The following is a 22,139-nucleotide window of genomic DNA, read 5'->3' as shown; positions in this document are numbered from 1 at the left end:
GTTTAAAAACTCCAGTAGCACTGCTGCGTCTGATCCACTTGTACCAGCACAACACACACTAACACACCACCACCATGTCAGTGTTACTGCAGTGCTGAGAATGATCCACCATCCAAATAGTACCTCCTCTGTGAGGGTCCATGGGTGTCCTGACCACTGAAGAACAGGGTAAAAGGGGGCTAACAAAGTATTCAGAGAAACAGATGGACTACAGTCTGTAACTGTAGAACTACAAAGTGCACCTATATAGTAAGTGGAGCTGATAAAATGGACAATGAGCGTAGTGGCCATAATGTTATGCCTGATTGGTGTATATTCAAAAGAACATTAAATAATGCAGGAACATCATGGTGACTGTGCCATTAGACTGAATTTCAAGCTAAAAGTCTTCTTGCTGCAGCTGTTTTTGTCATTGTATGTATCACTATGTTTGGTGGCTGGGGCCACAGTGATTTAAGCCATTACAAAAACCTGTTGCAGATACAATGTGATAAAGATACCTTGGAAGAGGACGAGTTCAACAGCTTGTGATCCTCTGCCTCATCTTTCCTCTTCCTCTTCCTCTTCTCTCTCCTCTTAACACTGTCCTCAGCCTCTCTAAGGTGAAGATATTTGGTAGACTTTTTATTTCTTTCTTTGTAGCTTTGTTTGTTGTGTTAAAAGATCTTATTTGTGCTTTTCAGATGAAATCATGAACAAAAATGAAGTGATTGAAGTGCTGATAGGAACCAGTGGTTGTGATATCTGTAATGCAAATGTAGCCACCAGTGAACATGAACATGTCTTCTGAGCCCTTATATGTAATACTAATGATGGCAATATAATAATCAAAATGAAATAAAAGGTCTTCTATGCAGATATTTTGGGAAAAAAAATTCCTTTTAACCTTTCACTCACCTGTATAATTTTGAGATGTGACTCTGAATGGCATTATCTCAAGTAAAGCCCCTTGGCTGAGTCTTCTTCCAGGTCGTGTAGCCTTTACAACTAAAAGTTTACTTCTAAAATGTTTTTTTTTTCCTTTATTCTCTTTCTGTTTCTTTTTTTTTTTCTTGTACTTCCTTCAACTATATTTAATTGCTTTGTATAACACAAATAAATCATACATTTAATGCATCATTACAGATTCTTTGGTCACACTGGACTATACTTAACTTGTCTTTCATTTCAAATTTTTGTTGAACTTAATTATCTTTTACTTATTTTATGAACATAATGAAATATTAAACACAGACATCATTGATAAAGAAATATAAAATAAGTAACGTGCATAATATCAAAATGTGATATTTTCTTGTCAGTAAACTTTAATGTGTCCAATCGTTGCCTTTATTACAGTTTCCATTCTTTTCAGGAGACTCACTTATAGTTTTTCCAAGTAAATTTGTTCCACATTTCTCCACAACTCCAAACTCCAATGCACTACAGTGTTGTATCCTCTTCACTTGTAATCAAAGTTATTTCATCTTAGCTTAAAATATTACTGAACATATTACAAAGAAAGTTACATTAATTTGTTTCTTTATGCAGGGTTTAATGAACACACTCTAAACTCTGACATCTCTGACTACAGACTCAATAATAATGAGCACAGAATGTTCATAAACAGATCTGTTCTGCAACTGTGAGCATAAACAGGAAGTGAAACAGAGCCTGAAAAGCAAGACGTTCACATTTGCTAAATGTTGATCAACTGAAAGAACAGAAAAGAAAAACAGTAGTAGTTCAGGATCTCTCCAAGAGGTTCAGATTCTGGGCAATATCATCAATTAAAAGTAAATAAATAGACAAATGCAAACTATTATTCACAGAAACATGATCATCACACACTAAGAAGCACTAACACTACTGTCTTCAATCATTTCTTATAGTCCCTTTTTTACAGTTGTCCAAAAGTGAGCACATTTATTGTAAACAAATAACAATTGCAAAATAAACTAAAATTACAGTGATGACTGTAAAAATATGGAATAAATAGCTCCAAACTGAATCACTTCAGAAAAGATTTCTTTAGTTAAAATATATTTAAAATATAGATTTCTCCTAAACCTTATAAAACAATTTAGTGGCATAAAAACATTTTTTTTAATTATTATTAATTAGTCAAACCTGATTGCCTCATTTAAAATAGATGTGTGAGGTGTGTGTCACTGTGTGGGGGGAGCACAGTAATTCACATAGTGACAAAAATATCACTGACCACTGCTGTACTATCACAACACTAATAACACTGTACATAATGACACATTAACACCTCACTATTCATTCAATAAAATATTCAGAATTATTTAATAAAAGTTTGCACAGATTTATCTAATATTTACGTAGATAAGAACAATATTGCAGGCAAGTCTACTGAACGTGTAGTTGCTTCCAAGATAAAGTTCTTTTTCATGTTCTGTGGTCTATGTCAGTGCTTGTGTACACTACAGGCTACAATCTAAATTTCTTTTCTTTCTTTCTTTCTTTCTTTCTTTCTTTCTTTCTTTCTTTCTGTCTTTCTTTCTTTCTTTCTTTCTTTCTTTCTTTCTTTCTTTCCGATTACACTAGCAGGGGTTTACCCAGCTATCAAGAAACAAGATAGTTTGCATCAAATGTTAATTGATTAAAGTCCATATACAATGTAGTCTCCAGCACACAGGCCAGTGGTGTTATCCACTATGCTATACATACCATGATATCCTAAACAGAGATTTTATAGAATGTTAAATAAAGCTTGACCATCATGGTGACTGTGCCATTAGAATGAATATAGAGCTGCAGGTCTTGGTGTAGGACGTTGTTTTTGTCATAGCTTGTGTCACTGTGTACATGGGTAGCTGGATTGCACAGTGATTTAAGCCATTACAAAAACCTGCTTTTGGGACTGAAGTACTCTAGTCTATTGAATTGTGCTTGAATTGTTATATTTGTTACTGGAGCAATAAAATAACATCAGTTATACACTGAGCTCTAAACTCTGACATCTCTGACTACAGGCTCAATAATAATGAGCACAGAGGGCTAATAAACGGATCTGTTCTGCTACCATGAGCACAAACAGGAAGTGAAACAGAGCCTGAAAAGTAAGACGCTCGCACATACTAAATTTTGCTCAACTGAAAGAACAGAAAAGAAAAGCAGGGCAGACGTGAAGGACCTTTCTAAGAAGTTCAGATTCTGGGCAATTTTATTATTTTTAAATTTAAAAAGTTAATGAATAAATGCAATATTGTGATGGCAATATAGGCCGTCACTTTTTTGCAATTGGGTATTTTTATGTAAATAACAAACAATTTTGCAGGCAGGCCTACTGTACTTTACAATATAGAGCTCTTTTTTATGCACTGCAGTCCAGTGTTTGTGTAAACCAATGTGTGTGTTACAGGCTACGGTTTATTATTTATTTATTTATTCATTTATTTATTTAGATTTAAAAATGCTGTTTTTGGAGCTGTATGTATTGTTACTTTTTGTTGTATCAATTAAATTCAGTGCTCTAACTCACTTATAATTCAACCAGAAGTAGAGCAGTGTAGAATCAGGAGTATTGCCCAATTATTATTATTATTATTATTATTATTATTATTATTTATTTATTTATTTTTTGATATTACATATTGTTTATTCCCATGGTTATTAAACTGCAGTCTCCACTGCACAGGACACTGGTGTTATCCACTATGCTGTACATTCTTCAGCCATATCCTAAAGAGATTCAATAGAATGTTAAATAATGCATGAACATCATGGTTACTGTGCCTTTAGATTGAATATAGAGCTGCAGTTCTTCTGGTGCAGGAAGTTGTTTTTATCATTGCATGTATCACTGTGTACGTGACTGACTGGGGAACCACAGTGATTTACGCCATTACAAAAACCTGCTGTAGAGACTGAACCACTACAGACTAATGAACGGAGCTTGAATTATTATATTTGTTATCGAAGCATTAAAACAATATAAACAATATCAGTATAGAGAAATAAAAAATCTGATACATGAACACATGAAAATTATACATGAAATTGAAATCATGTTTAAATTAGTCTTTATACTTGGACACCATATATACCTTGCTTTGCTATTTTACTAACTAAAAAAAGCATTTACTACACATTTTAAGCACATTTTCTGTTTATTTGCTGAATTTTACATAAAAATTGGAAAAAAAACTAAAATATGAAATCTAGTATGTACCATTACCTTTGCACAGGCCACATAAACAGTACAAATGAACACTATTTGCACACTAAAATGCACTTTTTAAAATTATTTTCAGTAGAAAATTTAAAAATGTGTCATTGGAACAGGGGTGCCAAATTTTTTCCATGCCTGAATGAATACATTTCGATTATTAATGTTTTTCACATCTATCAGGAAACAAAATCATTTGAATGTGGGAAGTTACTTTTTACAATGCATCAGTTCAATTTATTGTTCTTATTTGCTCACAGTTTAATCAGAACTAGAGCAATGTAGAACTGGGAGTCTTGCCTATGAACGTTTAATGATACCGCTCAGTGTTTATTCCTGAACAGGGCCTAACTGCTGTTTTTAGTGCACCAGTATACTACATTTATCACCATATCCGAAAAAGAGATTCAATAGAATGTTAAATAATGCAACATTTCCTCTTTATGCAGGAAGCTGTTTTTGTCATTGCATGTGTCACTGTGCACCCTACGGCAGCCATAGTGATTTAAACCATTACAAAAACCTGCCGTTGAGACTGAAGTACTAATGAATTAAGACTAAGACTAATGAATTGAGCTGGAGATGTTACATTTGGTATACCAAAAAAAGAAATATCAGTACAAAGAAATTTACAATTTGATACATAAAGACAAGAAAATGGTAAAAATTTATTTTTATACCTACAAAACACATATTAGTACAAATGAATACACAATTTAATACACAAACACAAATATATAAAGAAAATTATACATGAACGTCGTATATGACTAGATAAGGACAAATTCTACAGTGAGTTCAACAGCTTGTGGGCCATCACCTTGTCCTTTATCTATCACATTCTTTTCTCTCACATCTTCAGCACTGTCCTCAGATATTTGGTGAATTTTAATTTTTATTTGTTTCTTTCTATTGTCAGCTCTTGGAACTTTGCTTTTAATCTCAGGCTTGTATTTGTTTTTCAGATGAAATCATGAGCAATCTTGCTGGCAGTTTCATTACCTGGAACATTTCCATAATTTAACAATTAGTTTGTATTTTTCAAAACTGAATATTTTCTGTAAATTTACTGCTAAAATGTGGTGTACTGTTTAAAAACAGTACACCACATAGGTTGAAAAATCCTTTAAAAACAGAACATATATATTAATTTATTATTAAATAAATTACACTTTTGTATGCCTTATTTTATAATATAATTTAATGGTAAACACGCATAGCTTTTGAGATCATTAAAAAATCACAATGTAGCATCTAAATGTAATATCCAAAACCATAATAACATTTTTTCAGTAAGCTATGTAGCGTGTCCACCCTTTGCCTTTATTACAGCATCCATTCTTTTCAGGAAACTTGGAAGTATTTCTTCCACATTTTTCCACAACTCTAAACTCTGTAGTACAGTGTTATATTCTCTTTACTTCTATCAAAGTTATTTCACCTTATCTTAAATTATTAGTGAGCATATTACTTATGAAACTGTAACAACGTATTTCTCTATTTGGGATGTAATGAACACTCTAAACTGTGATATCTCTGACTACAGGCTCAATAATAATGAGCACTGTTTCAGTTTTGGGCAACAACTTTTCTTCTACACTCCATACATGCTGTAAAATCAGGTGCTGAAGTCAGAGATCTTTCAGGAAACTTCATACATGGATCTGTTCTGCTACAGTAAACACAAACAGGAAGTGAAACAGAGCCTGAAAAGCAAGACGCTCACACCTGCTAAGTTCTGATCAACTGAAAGAACAGAAAAGAAAGAAAACAGGGAAAAAGTGAATGATCTTTCTAGGACGTTCAGATAAATATAAGCAAACTTATTAGTTTTAATTTAGAAAAGTAAATGTAAAAATGACAAATATAATACTGAACACAGATGTACTACCACAACACGTACGAACCTATTTGCACAAAAGAGAAGGTGGTATTTATGTACATAAGGAATAATATTGTAGGTAAGCCTATTACACATGTTCTTTTTCATGTACTGCAGTCCCTATCAGTGTTTGTGTAATCCAGTGTGTGTGTACACTGCTGTCTAAATGAGTTTTAAAATTTTCATCATGCTATAGAAGTAGAGGAATGTGGACCTGGGAGTTTTGCCCAATAACTTTTATTGATATTGTACATTGTTTATTCCTGTGGTTATTAAACCGCAGCCTCAAGCGCACAGGCCAGTAGTGTTATCCACTATGCTGTACGTATCACCATGTCCTAAAGAGAGACTCAATAGAATGTTAAATAATGCATGAACATCATGGTTTCCATGTCATTAGACTGAATATAGAGCTGCAGTTATTCTTGGTGTAGGAAGTTGTTTTTGTCAGTGCATGTGTCACTGTGTACGTGGGCTGGGAGGTCACGCCATTACAAAAACCTACTTATAAGACTGAAGAACTACAGACTAATGAATTGTGCTTGAATTTTTATATTTGTTACTGGAGCATACCAGTGAGAATGATCCGCCACCCAAATAGTTCCTGCTCTGTGAGGGTCCATGGGGTTCCTGACCACTGAAGAACAGAGTTAAAGGGGGCTAACAAAGTATGCAGAGAAACAGATGGACTACAGTCTGTAATTGTAGAACTACAAAGTGCACCTATGCAGTAAGTGGAGCTGATAAAATAGACAATGAGTGTAGAAACAAGGAAGTGGTCATAATGTTATGCCTGACCCATATATATATATGGATTAGACTCTAAATATATATGCACAATATACACATTAGTATACACCAGGAGGAGAAGCACAGAGCATACTGACTAAGCATTATGAAATATCAATGATGATGGCAAATATTTGTTTGATTTATGTTTAAGTAGTTTAGTATATGTTTTTGAGTGTAGTTTAACACTGTACACTATGCAGTAGACTCAAAGAGTATTGACTTGTGGACTTGTGGTGTAACAACATTTCACAACTCATCCAACTGACTTCATTGTTTGAAATGTATCCAGAGTATTCCCCTGTGTTTAGACTCATTCACACCCATGATGTGAATGATGCAGCTGTTTCCTGGTGAAGCTTTAGCGCATCTCTACATTCCACAAGTCTGAAGCTGTAAAGTAACTGAAACTATATTTACCAGAATAACTGACACCCTCAGTCCAAGGATAAAATTACCTTTGTAATATATATTATTTGTTACCTAATTCTTATGTTGATTTAGTTTAGTTTAGTTGCTTGAAACTTGCAAGAAACTATATTTCACTTGAGTTGCTGCATGTTAAATGGCTGTTATAGCATAGTGGGTAACATGTCTACCCCACAGACTAGACTGCGATTCCCTGCTTAGGCAAGCATACCATGCTATACCAATAGAGTCCTTTGTAAAGACTCTAATGCTGCATTCTCTTACTTCTGTCACATGATAACATTGTAAATGGCTCTTGAGAACAAGCAATTGGCAAAGTGTAAGTGTATAATTATGTAAATGTAAAGAATCCTCAGACAAAACAGTTGCAAGCTTCTCAACTTCATGAAATAATTTTCATGAAACAGCCAGTCAAAACAGTGATAATGCATCCTTTAATCATGTAATAGCATATCATTTTAAGTAACTCATTTCACTGTATTAATAGGCAAAAATAAAAAATAAAACAAGATCCAGTGGACATTTGAGAAAATGAGATCCTCCTGATCTCATCTCTTAGGTTTTTATGGTTACTGGTATTGTTTCTTCAACTTAGTAACACAAAACTGCCCCCCACCCCCACCTTGGACTCTCAGACCACACCAGTGTGATGTTGTTTTTATAAATCCCCATATCACTGCTGGACTGAGAATAGTCCACCAACGAAAAGTATCCAGCCAACAGCATCCTGTGGGCAGGATCCTGTGGGCAGCGCCCTGTGGGTGGTATCTACAAGGACTAAAATGTAGAACTGACTAATAGAGTGGACAGTGAGTGGACACAGTGTTTAAAAACTCCAGCAGCACTGCTCTGTCTGATCCACTCATACCAGCCCAACACACACACAGTGTTACTGCAGTGCTGAGAATGATTCACCACCTTAATAATACCTGCTCTGTGGTGGTCCTGTGGGGGTCCAAACCTTTGAGGAAGAGGGTAAATGGGGGCTAACAAAGTATGCAGAGAAACAGATGGACTACAGTCTGTAATTGTAGAACTATATATGCTCCTATATGGTAAAGTGGAGCTGATAAAATGGACAATAGTGTAGATACAAGGAGGTGGTTTTAATATTATTGGTGTATAAGCAATATGTCTGCAGGTAAAACTGTTCAACTGAGGACACCATAACTACTGCCATCCACTTGACCTTATTACACTTGGACTATAAGAACACTAAGGACTATAACATTGGACTGCAAACATAGGGCATTCATAAAGTACTGCTTGGGTAGGCTCATGTCAGTTTCCTCTCTTTTAATGATGCACTCCATGCAAAAACCTTTTGGAAACTACCCGTAAAAGCTTCTGTAGTCATCAAATGCCAAGATATGCATGGATTGCCCATTGGAAACATTTTGCATGGTCAGAATAACAAAAATAGAACTTTTTGTGCAGAATCTCCAGCCTGCTAAACGTGAGTATACTGGTTACAAGCCAAATTCCAGAAGTAATAAGCAACACTCAAGAGTCAAGTATGAACCCAGCAATTCAACTTTTTGACAAATTTCCACCCTTGCAAGCATCATCATGTAAATTATTGAAAACAAATTAGAAAGACAACAACAAAATATTTAAAAAAAAAATCATGTGAAGTCAAATTGACCTATACATGGATAAAAGCATGCAGTGATGGAAGGTCCATCAAATAACAGTTTGCTCAGTTTGGTGTAGAAGAACTCAAATGACTCACACAGAGTCAAACCCCATCCAACACATCCAGAATGTTAGCTGTGTTGCTAAGCAATTCACATTTTATTCTAACTTGCTGCTAGGATGTTGCCAGGTGGTTGATATGGTGTCCCAGGAAGTTGCTATGGTGTTACAGGTGTACTTGTATAATTGTGACATGCGTGTAAAATGACTGCAATGGAATATGAAATTTATATAAAAAGAATATTTCACTTTCAAGATGGTGATTGTTCCTCCTTTCAAATTTGTCTGAACGAACACTGTACGAAATCGTACGTTGTGAATATCGTAGAATAATCATTTTAAAAGCCGACTTTATGACAATATTAACTGATGACATTCTCTAACTGATGATTTTGGTAAGTTAAGCTAACACCTGTCTGCTTCATCACCGTTAGATTCCACATCATTGAAAATTCCACATTTCTGCATAGTTTTTGCTCGGTTGCTCCGCAGTATCAACCAACGTGCTATGGCTACTTTGACTACTGGGGGAAAGGAACGCAGGTCACCGTTACCTCTGGTAAGTATGTCTGGTACATCATATTTCTGCGTGAACAGGCTATAACGAACTACAATGCTGCGCTAGTCCACCAAAAAACTATTGTTCTACGAGAAACTTCGTCTTGGGGCGTTATTGTACAGCGAATTGGTCAGTTACTCACAGTGATGTCTACTTTGACTACTGGGGAAAAGGAACATCGGTGACCGTGACTTCAGGTAAGACCGTTAGAAATAATTAGAAACAGACGCTACACGTTTAAACGTTCAAACTGCTTTATTTTGCGCAATAATTGTACAGTTATATGTGATATTAGGCGAAGATCGGGACTCTGTTGTATGAGCTTATTGTGCGGGTAATGCTGGGTAGTTTTCCACTGTGACGAGGCTTTTGCCTACTGGGGAAAAGGAACAATGGTGACCGTGAGTTCAGGTAAGAAGGCACTTTTATTAGAAACAGACAATAAACGGCAAAATCAATAAATCAGAATTCTATTTCTTTGCGCCAAAACGCAAAGCTGTAGTCTACTTTAGTCAATGCGCTGCAGCTCTATAGAACAGTATATTGTGCGGGCAGTGCGGGATAGTTTGTCACTGTGACTACGCTTTTGACTACTGGGGAAAAGGAACAATGGTGACCGTGAGTTCAGGTAAGAAATGATCCAAATCGCTAATAATTCAATCTTGTAATTTTGCGACTATCGCACTTTAAATGTTTAAGCCTAGTTTGTCCGTCTTCGCTTTAAAATGCAGTCAAAACGATATATTAAAATGAAGTTCAGTGACTGAAGTGTGTTTAACGTGATACTCAGTCAACTTGAATTGAAATTACAACAAAAAATACGTATCAGAACATTAAACTATTAAAAATGAAACGCTCTGAAGACCAACATAGGTCAGCATTAAGGATGTTTTTTGTTACGCCAGTGTTATTTGTTGTATTTAATTTCGCTGTGTGCAGGCTTCTTTTTGGTTCGCTAGCAAAAAAATAATTCTACTTCATTCCATACCGTGAATGTTATTCGCATTAAATATTAATGTAAGTAGAATATTTGAAGGTTATCAGATCGTGATAGATGATCAGGCGTTATCGAGTCTTTTTGCTCGATGTTAGAGTTGTTGTCTGTCACTGTGACGGTCGTTTTGACTACTGGGGTAAAGGGACCTCAGTGACCGTGACCTCAGGTAAGAAATAAACTGATCCGAATTCCATTAAACGCTAATATGTCAACTTTGCAATTTTGGCAACTTTACAACAATCGCACGTTAAACTAGTTAAGAATGAAACGCTCTGAAGATGAATCAGCAGCATTACGGTCTTCATAAAGATGCTGCTGATATTCATTTTCGTATTTAATATACTATCTGTGAGCAGACTCCTTTCAGGATCGTTCATTAATAACTTCTACTTCATTTAATACAGTGAATGGAAGTTCTGAGCGTGTAATGTTAATGTAAGTATAAAACATTCGAACCTAATCATATCGTGATAGATGATGAGGCGTTGTTCAGTGTTTGTGCTCGATGTTAGAGTTGTTGTCTGTCACTGTGACGGTGCTTTTGACTACTGGGGTAAAGGAACGATGGTCACCGTCTCATCTGGTAAGAAAACATCTTATTCATTCCGTTCAGCAAAAATGTAGATTCATTATTTTAAATATCATCACTTGCTGTATTATATTTATAAGATGAGCCAAAAGCTAGCCTGACCAATGTGGAAAGGCACAAAGGGAACGAAAACGTTTAGTTTTGTAGTTGTACTTGTCGCCAAATCGTCATTTTTCCATAAATCAATATTCTTGTCAGATGGTCTTAGGTTTCCACATTTAGTAGGCCACATGAAATAGATCGTCTATTTTTTCCTTGCGTCGCCTAAAATTTTCTTGCCAGACGGTTATTATGAAAAATACATCTCTGAATGTGGCAAAGCAGCTCAGTTCACTGTTACCTCTCGGAAGTAAGTCCAGTTTATCATTTCTCTGCGTTAATAGACCTATTGCACTAAATCAGTTAATCAACGCCTTAATCAAGAATTCATTTCGATGCGGGAGCAATAATGTATGAAAAGACTGCACTAGTCCACCAAAAAAGATATTATCCTGCGAGAAACTACGATCTCTGCACGTTTTTGCACAGTGAATTGGTTAGTTTATTCACAGTGATTACTACTTTGACTACTGGGGAAAAGGAACCTCGGTGACCGTCTCTTCAGGTAAGAGCGAATTCAGTAGAAACAGACGCTACACGTCTAAATCACAGCTTTTAAACTGCTTTATTTTGTGCAAGAAACGCACAGTTATATGGGACATTAGGCAAAGCTCGGAACTTTGCTGTATGCGCTTATTGTGCGGGTAATGCTGGGTAGTTTGTCACTGTGACTGGGCTTTTGACTACTGGGGAAAAGGAACCTCGGTGACCGTGACTTCAGGTAAGAAATGATCCAAATCGCTAACAATCCAATCTTGTAATTTTGCGACTATCGCACTTTAAATGTTTAAGCCTAGTTTGTCAGTCTTCGCTTTAAAATGCAGTCAAAACGATACATTAATATGAAGATCAGTGACTGTGTTTAACGTGAACTACAACTCAAATTACAACTAAGAAATTCAATAAACATATTAGTACAGTAAACTATTAAAAATGAAACGCTCTGAAGATCAACACAGATCAGCATTACGGTCCTCATAAAGATGTTTTTGTATCGCTGGTGTTATTTATTGTATATAATATCGCTGAGCCCAGGCTTCTTTCTGGTTCGTTCGCAAAAAAAAGTTTAATTAATTATTAATAATTATACAGTTAAAGTTATTAAAAAATGAACCGTCTTAAGATCAACACAGATCAGCATTACGGTCCTTATAAAATGATTTTGTAACGCTGGGGTTAACTTCTGCTTCATTTCATAGAGTGAATGAAAGTTACTCGCATTAAATATTAATGTAAGTGTAGAATATTTGAACCTAATCAGATCGTGATAGATGATCAGGCGTTGTCGAGTGTTTGTGTTCGATGTTAGAATAGTGATCAGTCAATGTGACGGTGCTTTTGACTACTGGGGTAAAGGAACGATGGTCACCGTCTCATCTGGTAAGAAAACATCTTATTCATTCCGTACAGCAAAATTGTAGATTCATTCATTATTTCGATGTTTTTAAAAGGTTATTGATTCTTTAAACTGCCGCTGCGCTGCAAAATGTTTTTAACTGAAACGATATGATCAAATGTGTCGTGTTTGCACATGAATAACATGTAGTACACGAATTGCATAAAATGCCAAACAAGCTAATTTAAAGAAAGCAGTTGTGTTGCTGTAACATGTTTCTTTATGTGCAACCACTTTACGCAATAATATGATTTTTTTTTTAAGTGTGCGTATTTTATTTTTAGAACGAACATAAATGTAGACCGACCAGAGTGCAAACAGAAAACTAAACTAAGACTTTCTAGATTTAGTATATTGTAACTCTACTGATGGGAGCAGTGCGGTAAAATGATCCTTAAATCAAACTTACTAATGTTGAAAAACAAAAAAGAAAAATATTCATAATAACGCCGCTTAAAAAGCCGCTCGTTCACGCCTCGCTATGTGCTGCTTTTGGGAATATTATATTGTTAAATATCAGCCTAAACCTACAGGGACTGATAAAAAGGCCTCAGGTTATCTAAAATTTTACATAACTGATTGTTTTTCGTCCGACGGTCTAATTTTTTTTTTATATAAATGATGTAAATTTTGTGTTTAGGCGGTTGAAGGCTTTCTGTAGTCTATATATATCGACTACAGAAAGCCTTAAACTTCACATATATATATATATATATATATATATATATATATATATATATATATATATATATATATATATATTATAGTCATTTTTTTTTCTTATTTGATGGTTAGTCCTGTAAACATTTTCTTTTCCTATGAATGCCAACAGACTACTATTCAAAATATTAATAATATATGATATTTTTTATTATATTTTTTCAACCAGCCCCGAACCTTCTCGCGTTACACAGGGGCACGTTCTCCCACTTCTTACAAGAAAGGGAATGTGCCTGAGTGCGCGAAATTTCTTTTAAAAAGGCAAATCTGCTCCACTGTAAAACAAAACAAAACAAAACAAAAAACAACAAAGTCATTTTAACGTGAGAAAATAGTGAGTAAACTGGTGGTTTTAAATGTTAAAGTTCATTGAACCTCTAATAGTCAGTTAACAGAAACGTTACTGTGTGTTATTTTCTCTGAACTCATTATTTGTAGTTCAGTCATATTGAAAAGTTTAAGGCAGCAGGTCACTTATTTTATTTTACTAACTCCAAATTAGTTTTTACAGTCTGCATAAAATTCACCGATTTAAATCCAGCCCAACCCGAGCAGCTGCTGTCCGGGAAAAACATGTTTATCTGATATTCAGTCGGGCTCGGGTCGCCCTGCTGACCTCGAACAATGTTTATCAGGACACTAAATGACCCGGATGGAATGCGCTGTTTCAGCGGATCTTTAATGTTTCAAATGTTGTTTCTTGTTTAATTTTAGGCCAGAAAAGTTTTACTGAATGACTGTTCAGTTTTTAAAATGTATAAAAACTGTAGATGAACTGTTCCTCTGTTAGCAGGACATCAGAGAGGAGAGTGTAGAATAGACTGATGTGGAGAGAGAAAATGAGCAGAGCACTTCAATAAAGTCATTATTGGGGAAAAATTGCGGTTTAGACACATTTTTAATTTTCTGTTACAAACAGTGATTCATTCTTTTCATTTTCTTTTTTATGATTGTGTTTATAAGACACGCCAAACAGCACTGCTGTTGTTGATGTGTGAATCATCACATTAAATAAAAAAGTAGCAGCTGCACATTTTACAGGTTCACTAAAAAATTCTGGGGGGCGATTCCCAAAACAGTTCTACAATGAACTGGACTGACCCCCGGATTTTTACATGTCCAGAAAACAGCGCTGTATATATTTACATGGTGTGATGATTGGGTTGCCCAAACTTTTGCATATGACACGCATAACTAATAACTAATGATATCTTTTTATGCAGTGTTTGCATTTCTTATAATATCTGTTTTGCGTTTTAATGTTAGTTTCTAACATAAAGATCAGTCGTCAGGATTGAGTGAGCGGGTAAAAGACCTAAATCTAAAATAGCTCTGCTGTTTTATTGCACTATTGTAAATGTACCATTAGATTCGGACAGATTCGCTTGTAGCGTCCGAAAACCACATCCTAGCTCCATTTTCTGCAAAATCACTTTTAAAGACTAAATTTCTGGATCTTAAAGATGTTGGACTGACGACGATTTTTAAACGAAACAATTGAAATATATTACATTCAGTTTTTACAAGACATATTCATATTTATTTTGCCTTCACCTAATTTAAAATGCTTATTGTCACTGGGTTATGAATGTATGTATGTATGTATGTATGTATACTACTTTTTAGTACGTTAACAAAAGCATTTTTTGTGTGTGTGTTTTACAGGTACTCCGACCCCTCCCAAATCTCTCTTCAGTGTGTCTGCGTGCGCCCCCTCCTCTGATGGCTTCCTCACTGTCGGCTGCGTCGCGAGCGGTTTCTCTCCCGCCGAGCCGCTCAAGTTCAAGTGGACCGGCGGCGTCACTGACATGGTGCAGTACCCGGCTGTACAGCAGGGTGGCACCTATACAGCGGTGAGCCACGGGCGCGTCAAGGCCACTGACTGGGACGCGGAGAAGCCGTTCACGTGTCAGGCTGAACATCCGGGAAGTTCAACACCCACTAAGAGCACCTTGCAAAAGCAAAGTAGGTGCATGTAGGGGTCAGAGATCAGCACTGTATGGACACAAGTGTTTCAATCGCCGCGGTCAAATGTTTTGTTGATAGTCTAAGTGAAACTAAGTGAACACATAACACACTCAAATATGACATTTCTGCAAATTTTAATGCATCATTTTGCTCAATTTTTTTCTTTCAACAGTTAAAATATTTTGTATGATCAAAACGCTTTATTTACTATTAAAAAATAGACTAGTGTCCTTCCATTTTTATTGCGGCATCAAATGGTTCCTCTCTCGCTCTCTTTTCTACTGAGAGAGAAACAGCAACCTAAAGATCTAATCTCACACAACAAGTCATTCTTACTCTAACTTTAGCTAGATTGTGACATTACTTAAGAGCAAAGCTTTTTTTTACAACTTTTTTTTCTTATCTTCCCTAGGACCTTCAGTACAAACACCACCACCACCACCTGAGATCATCACAGCACCACCACAGCGAACTCCTAGTACTTGCCAATTTGTCAAGTTTTATAACACAAAAAATCTATTTGGTTTAAACATCATGACTTTCACAAACATTAAGTAATTTCCAGTGAAATATTGATTTTTCACAGTTATGGTTTATTGTTATTACATGACCCTTTTGCTTAATTTTACACATATCATCAATCAGAATGTAAATAATTTTAATTAATTGTTTATAATCAAAAACAATAAATACTTCTGTAGATTTGATATTATTTGTTGTTTTAACCTAAAAACAGCATAAATAACTTGTTAACTGTTAAGATGTGAGGAAGAGAAAGATGCAAATCTGCATTTATTAAAATTGGAGGTTCTAAATTGGTTGAACACATGAAATTGAGTACAGATGACCACAAAGCAGCTGCTGAGCAAACTCAAAAATCAAAATAAATCATGTTGCCTTGAAATTTTGAGCTCACAACAGTTAAAATCTGTGGTATAATCAAGCACAGGGTTTTATTCACTATTTAAAATAGAATGCTGCTATTTTTGTTGGGGCATCAAGTGGTTCCTTTGTCTTGTCCACTGAGTGAAAGTAAAAGCAAGCCAAAGATCTCATCTTACACAAATAGGTCATTCTAACTCTCTAACTTTAGCTAGATTGTGACATTACCCAAGAGAACAACTTTTTTTTTTACTCTATTTTCTCTAGAACCGACTCAACCAAGACAACCTGACCCTGTCACAGTTCCACCTCGGCGAACTTCTAGCCAAGGTATTTTGCAAACTTTTTATATGTTTGTCATAAAGAAAAGGAATGTTTCTTTTTGGTTTATACATCATGATTTAATAGTATTGGACATGTTTTACAAATGGCAAAAGTCAGGGCTGCCTGAAAAAAAAAAAGTAATCTACAGTGAAAATCTCATCTTTTCACATTTATGGTGTATCAGTTGTTACAATATGGCCATTTTCCTTGATTTTACACATGCAGTCAATCATAACATAAATAATTTTGATTAATAGTTAATAATCAACAATAGTAAATACTTTTGTAGTCTGCAATTTTAACAGAGAGGGTTACACAACACAACATCTAAGCAGTGATAGTCTTTTTCAAAAGCCTGCTATTGGTGTACATGCACTTTACTAAAATTTACAGAACCAGGTTAGTTGTCATTAAACAGTGTCTTGTTACCATTACTGATAATTGTCATAACAAATGTAATAATGTTTGATGTAATAACAGGTAACTGCAGCACAGAGGAAACATTACTAAGATACATTCATTGCATAAACACATCAAACATTTTAGCATCTGTCAGAACAATTACCGGTAATAATAACATGACACTGTTATATTACTGAAGAAAATCTGTCTTGACAACTCATGACAGGATATAACGTCTTCCATGACATGTTTCTGGCATGGTTATGTCAATGTTATGTAGCAGAGTTCAAGTAAAGTGTTACCCCTGTACCTTCTATTAGAGTAGGGAGTTGATATGGAGCTCTAGGCCAAGGTCTGCACTATACATCGTGTATCAATAATAAAGTACTGTTTGTTATCCTGCTGTACAAAACTGGAGATTACAACAGATTTAAAATTAGCCACATTGCTGTGAAAAAGTGAAGAAACACATGCAGAATAGATGACACAGCAGTGAATATTTCTGAAAGAATTTCCTGCAATAAGTGCAAGTTTTGAATTATTTATCCTTGGAGTTTAACAACAGTTAAATTAGGCAACTTATTTTTGTGCATCAATATGTACAGATATCAATACACAGTCAATTGATCTATAATTCTATTTAATTTTGCTTTTATTATGATTGATAATAATGTCTGGTTCTCTTTTTTATGTAGGTCAGCTCACTCTGAATATCAATCAACCTCAAGCAAAGGAACTTTTTGTAAACAGAAAAGCAGTAATCAAATGTGTCATAAGTGGTGATAATAGGAAGCAGGTGGAAGGAGCAACGGTGTCATGGACAGTTGGAGGGAGCCGACCAACTAGTGGCGTTCATGATGGTGGTGTTAAACAGGCAGGATCATCATTTACCAAAACTAGCACACTGACCCTTGAAGAGTCCGCCTGGTTTTCAGGTACAGAAGTGATTTGCTCCACCTCAAAAGACCAAAAGAATATTAGATATACAAAAGGAGGTGAGTCTTTTATTGCTGGAGTCAAATCTTCTTAGACCATATTAAAACACTTCTTCTGAAATGTTTTTTTTTTTTTCTTGTATCGTCTAATTTAAATATGATCTTTTCTCATGTAGACGAACCCCAGTCTCTTATCATTTACAAGCCTGATATGGCTGACACTGACAAGGTGTCCCTGATTTGTGAGGTTGGCAGCCCTGATCTCGGGGATGTCTACATCATGTGGCAAGTGAACAGTGGTCAGTACGCAGAAGGCAACAGCACAGCCACCTTCAAAAAGGACAGCACATCAATTGTCCTCAGCTACTTAACTGTGCCTGGAAAGGATTATGACAGTGCAGCATTCACTTGTGCAGCCAAAGTTGCCAACACGCCGAGTGACACCCAGCCGAAACAAGTCTCAACATCTAAGAGTAAAAACAATTGTCCCCCATGTCCTTCACCTGATTGTCGCTGAGCATCCTCTCAGACTGAGATGGTCAGGAAGCATCACTGCAGCTGTATCTGGCTGATTGAGATGCTTCCTCTAGTGCACCTGAATGGTCTGAGATGCTGTTTGTTGTGATGCCTTCTTTGTGTTTTGTATCTCTGTGTTTACTCTTTTTTGTGCTTTTTGTTTGCAGTACGTTGTTGCATGGGCCATGTTCTTAATCCCATCAGTCCTAAAATGCTGTTATTATTCACATGTTCACATGACTATTATGCAACACTGAAAATGATTGAAAAAAAAATATATAAAATCTGTCTTTATACATTACATCCTGGCCTCTGCATGTTTCACTGTGTTCTGTGTCTTGAATGGTCATTGTTCTGCTCTGTCTTTTGCTTTCTCTGTTTTTGTTCATGATCTGCTTGTGTTCAATGTTAAGTGCTCACATATGCGTAAAGCATTTAGATTAAATAAGATTAAATGCTATGAAATGTGTATGTAGAATTGTTAGTTGATCAGGATTGATCCTTGGAAATAAGAGCTTATTTTCACATTTGCATATATTACTATCATTATTATTATTGCAACATTTGAAACAATAAATCAGCATAATTGCATTTGACATAATATAATCATAATATAATCTTTCATTTAAAACAGTTTTATAAGCCTTGATTTCTCACTTAAATTCTTTTGTGATGGAAATCTTGCAACATAGAAGAATCCATTCATGTAACAATCCATATATGACTATGTAGATCAGCATTATTAGAGCAGTAAGAGAGGAGAGTAAATGGAAGGTTGTGAGCTTAGAGTGGGCAGGCTAGAGGAATTAGACAGCAAAATGACAAATTTCACTTGTATTCAATTCAATTTAACTTTGCCATTATACATATACAGGAGTCAGTACAATAACACATGTTCGGGCTACTTTTCTGGTGCATAAACATTAAGACAAGGACAGGAGTGCAGTTTGTTTTTAGAAAACATGAAAAAAACATTTTAGAACATTAAAATGTTCCATATTATCTGGTATCTGACCACACCAGCATTACTATGTCTCAGATCTGACACTCATGAACTAAACACACCAAATAAGCCAGTGTTTGTCTTGTACCGTTTTATATACTGTCATAGGCACTAGTCATAAACAACATTCAGTAACACATTACATACATGCTGATGTATTTGTGCAATACCTGTTAGTTTATTTTTTAATGTTGTCACCTTCTCCTTCATGTTTATTATCTTTAAGTAAAAGTGTTGTCATGTGATGAACCCTTTACCAATATGTGTGTGTTTCAGAGGAGCTGTGTGTTTCAGAGAAGAAGGTGTGTGTTTCAAATGAGCTTCCAAAGCCAGATCCAGGATTGTATATTCAATGCAATAATGATAATTTGGAGGAGGATGAGTACAACAGCTTGTGGTCCACCGCCTCGTCCTTTATCTTCCTCTTCCTCTTCTCTCTCGTCTACAGCACTGTCCTCAGCCTCTCTAAGGTAAAGACAGTCATAATGTTTTGAGAAAATGATGTGTACTTATTATGTGTACAGGGGCTGTATGACTTTGTGTCTGCAAATATGGACTTATTTTCTGGAAATGTTTATTAAGTATCGCTTTAAGTGACCAGCTCTGTCGAAATAATGATTCATCTTAATATGTTTGCATCAAAACTGCTTTCTGAGTTCACCATCCCATCAACATCATTCTGTTAAACGCTTTTATAAAGTAACCTCAAGAACTTCATTAAAGGTTGCTGGTGATTAAATAGTTGAAGTGTCCACTGCATGTGTGTAACGTCCATCTTTCTTATCTATGTTTTTCAGATAAAATAAAGATGAAGAATGATGTACAAATGAAGAAATTCAGTGAATGTTGTCTTCCATATTTCCTAAACTCTGTCTGTTTTCTGCTGATCTTTTCTGTTTTTAAATGTGTGAAAAGTGTGTTTCCTTTCATCCTAATTTAAGAATAAAACAAATGGCATATAAAATAACTTTTTTTGCATTGATTCAGTAAAGCGATAAAATATTCATGGATAATACTGAATTTATCATATATATATATATATATATATATATATATATATATATATATATATATATATATATATAAAACAGATAAATACAAACCAGAGGAAAGTAAACCTGACATAAAGTCCTATGTAAAAGTTAGGGCACCCCTGTTTATTTAGCTGAAATATATTGGGAAAAAATTAAACATAAAATGTGGTCTGTACAAGAGTTAAGGCACATTTTATATTTTATGTTTTATTTTTTTCCAATAGTTAAATATATAGTTGTTGTAGTTGTAGTATATAGTTGTTCCAAGTTAAGGCACAATCAGACCATTTGATGATGTTCAATCTCAATAAAAAAATAACATAACTTATTTATGAATTAAACACCTTTTTTTTTTTATTCGAGAAAATGTTTGAAACTTTTGTTTGAATTCAATTTCAATTTTAGTTTAACAGGATAATGTTTAATTTGCTAAATAGAAAATGAAATTATTTGTAATGATTATAGTTGTGATGTTATAGGTTAACATAAGAAAATATTATAATGAGGTAAAAAAAACATTACAAATTTAATCTAAATGTAAAATAAACAGTTATATAGGAAGTTTGGGTGGCTCTGGTCAATGTACTTTTTTTTTTAATTATCTAAGTGCAAATAAGTTTTCACATCCTCTACAGATAACACACTTCTGCACATTTTTATGTAAAATTATTTTTTATGTACTGAAATTCAGCATAACGTGGGGAAAATATAACATGAAATGTGGCCCATGCAAAAGTTATGCTACATTTTGTTTTTCAAACTCCCAAACAAATTCCCTGCAGAGGATATGTTAACTTATTTTCACTTAGCATATTAACAAAGCATATAATTTGAGAGGGGTTATCAAACTTTAGCATATGACTGTACTTCTCAATGAATTGTATCACTTCATACTTTTTAAAGGCAAGAAAACGGGTGCGGCCTTTCTAGAAAAGTCGTAAACTGATCTGTTCTGCTGCTGTGAGCACAAACAGGAAGTGAAAGAGAGCCTGAAAAGCAAGATGCTATATTTTGATCAACTCAGAGAACAGGTGTCAAAGCCGAACATCAACGATATTTCCATAAAACTTACTTTCTGTTCATGCATGCAGGAACAGAGACTACAACGGCAGATTATTTCTCAGCTACATGTCTTCAGATGGTTAGCTGGCAATTTAAAGCACAATAAATGCATATATATTCATTAAGATTAATGTAAAAAAAAAAGCTGTTTTTACTTTACATCCTGTTAATCAATGTTTTTAAAGAGAGGTTTAACTCCTTAAAATCACAGGCTTATTACATACTACGGCTTATTATTTCACAACTGCAGAGACTTCAGTGCAAACTGGCTTAGCTCTTCTTAGGTTATAGAAGTTTGTAATAAAACGTTTTATTTATGGAATTAATAATCATCTCTATCATACTGCACATGAAGACATCAGATGTAAAATAAATAAAATCTAAACATGACTGCAAAAAAGAGACCTCTCTGTTGATTCTCTCTATTTTTTCTGTGCCAACTTGTTGCACAAAGCAGAGGCTGTAAGGTTACCTTGTTTATTGAAGAACAACTACATTCATTAGACTCACTCCACTTCTTATGGTGCAAAACAAGCAAAGACATTTATGAAGTTATTATGATTATTGTGTCAATAGATATTAAATCAGCTTTTTTTTTCATTTGTTTTGAGAATTAACCTTTCTTTTACTTCAGGGATTTTGGGACTTATCTGATGTCCTATTTTAAGCTCTGTGTAATAAAAA

General features: G+C 34.9%; 1 gene segment (V, D, J or C); it reads left to right on the top strand.

Moving 5' to 3' along the window:
* Positions 1 to 20,326, top strand: part of LOC118803144 — a 32,617-nt gene extending 12,291 nt beyond the window's left edge. The window contains 11 exon segments of the C gene segment in view: positions 9,462 to 9,528; positions 9,651 to 9,725; positions 9,877 to 9,939; positions 11,397 to 11,463; positions 11,666 to 11,718; positions 14,995 to 15,294; positions 16,447 to 16,509; positions 17,601 to 17,900; positions 18,017 to 18,313; positions 19,636 to 19,829; positions 20,157 to 20,326. Coding sequence covers positions 9,462 to 9,528; positions 9,651 to 9,725; positions 9,877 to 9,939; positions 11,397 to 11,463; positions 11,666 to 11,718; positions 14,995 to 15,294; positions 16,447 to 16,509; positions 17,601 to 17,900; positions 18,017 to 18,313; positions 19,636 to 19,829; positions 20,157 to 20,165 — 1,488 coding nt within the window.
* Positions 20,327 to 22,139: the final 1,813 nt, after the last annotated feature.

The sequence above is a fragment of the Colossoma macropomum genome, unplaced genomic scaffold (genome assembly GCF_904425465.1).
Source record: "Colossoma macropomum unplaced genomic scaffold, Colossoma_macropomum, whole genome shotgun sequence".
Taxonomy (NCBI): Eukaryota; Metazoa; Chordata; class Actinopteri; order Characiformes; family Serrasalmidae; genus Colossoma; species Colossoma macropomum.
The sequence above is the reverse complement of the archived record's forward strand: the minus strand, read 5'-3'. Positions and strand labels throughout refer to the sequence as shown.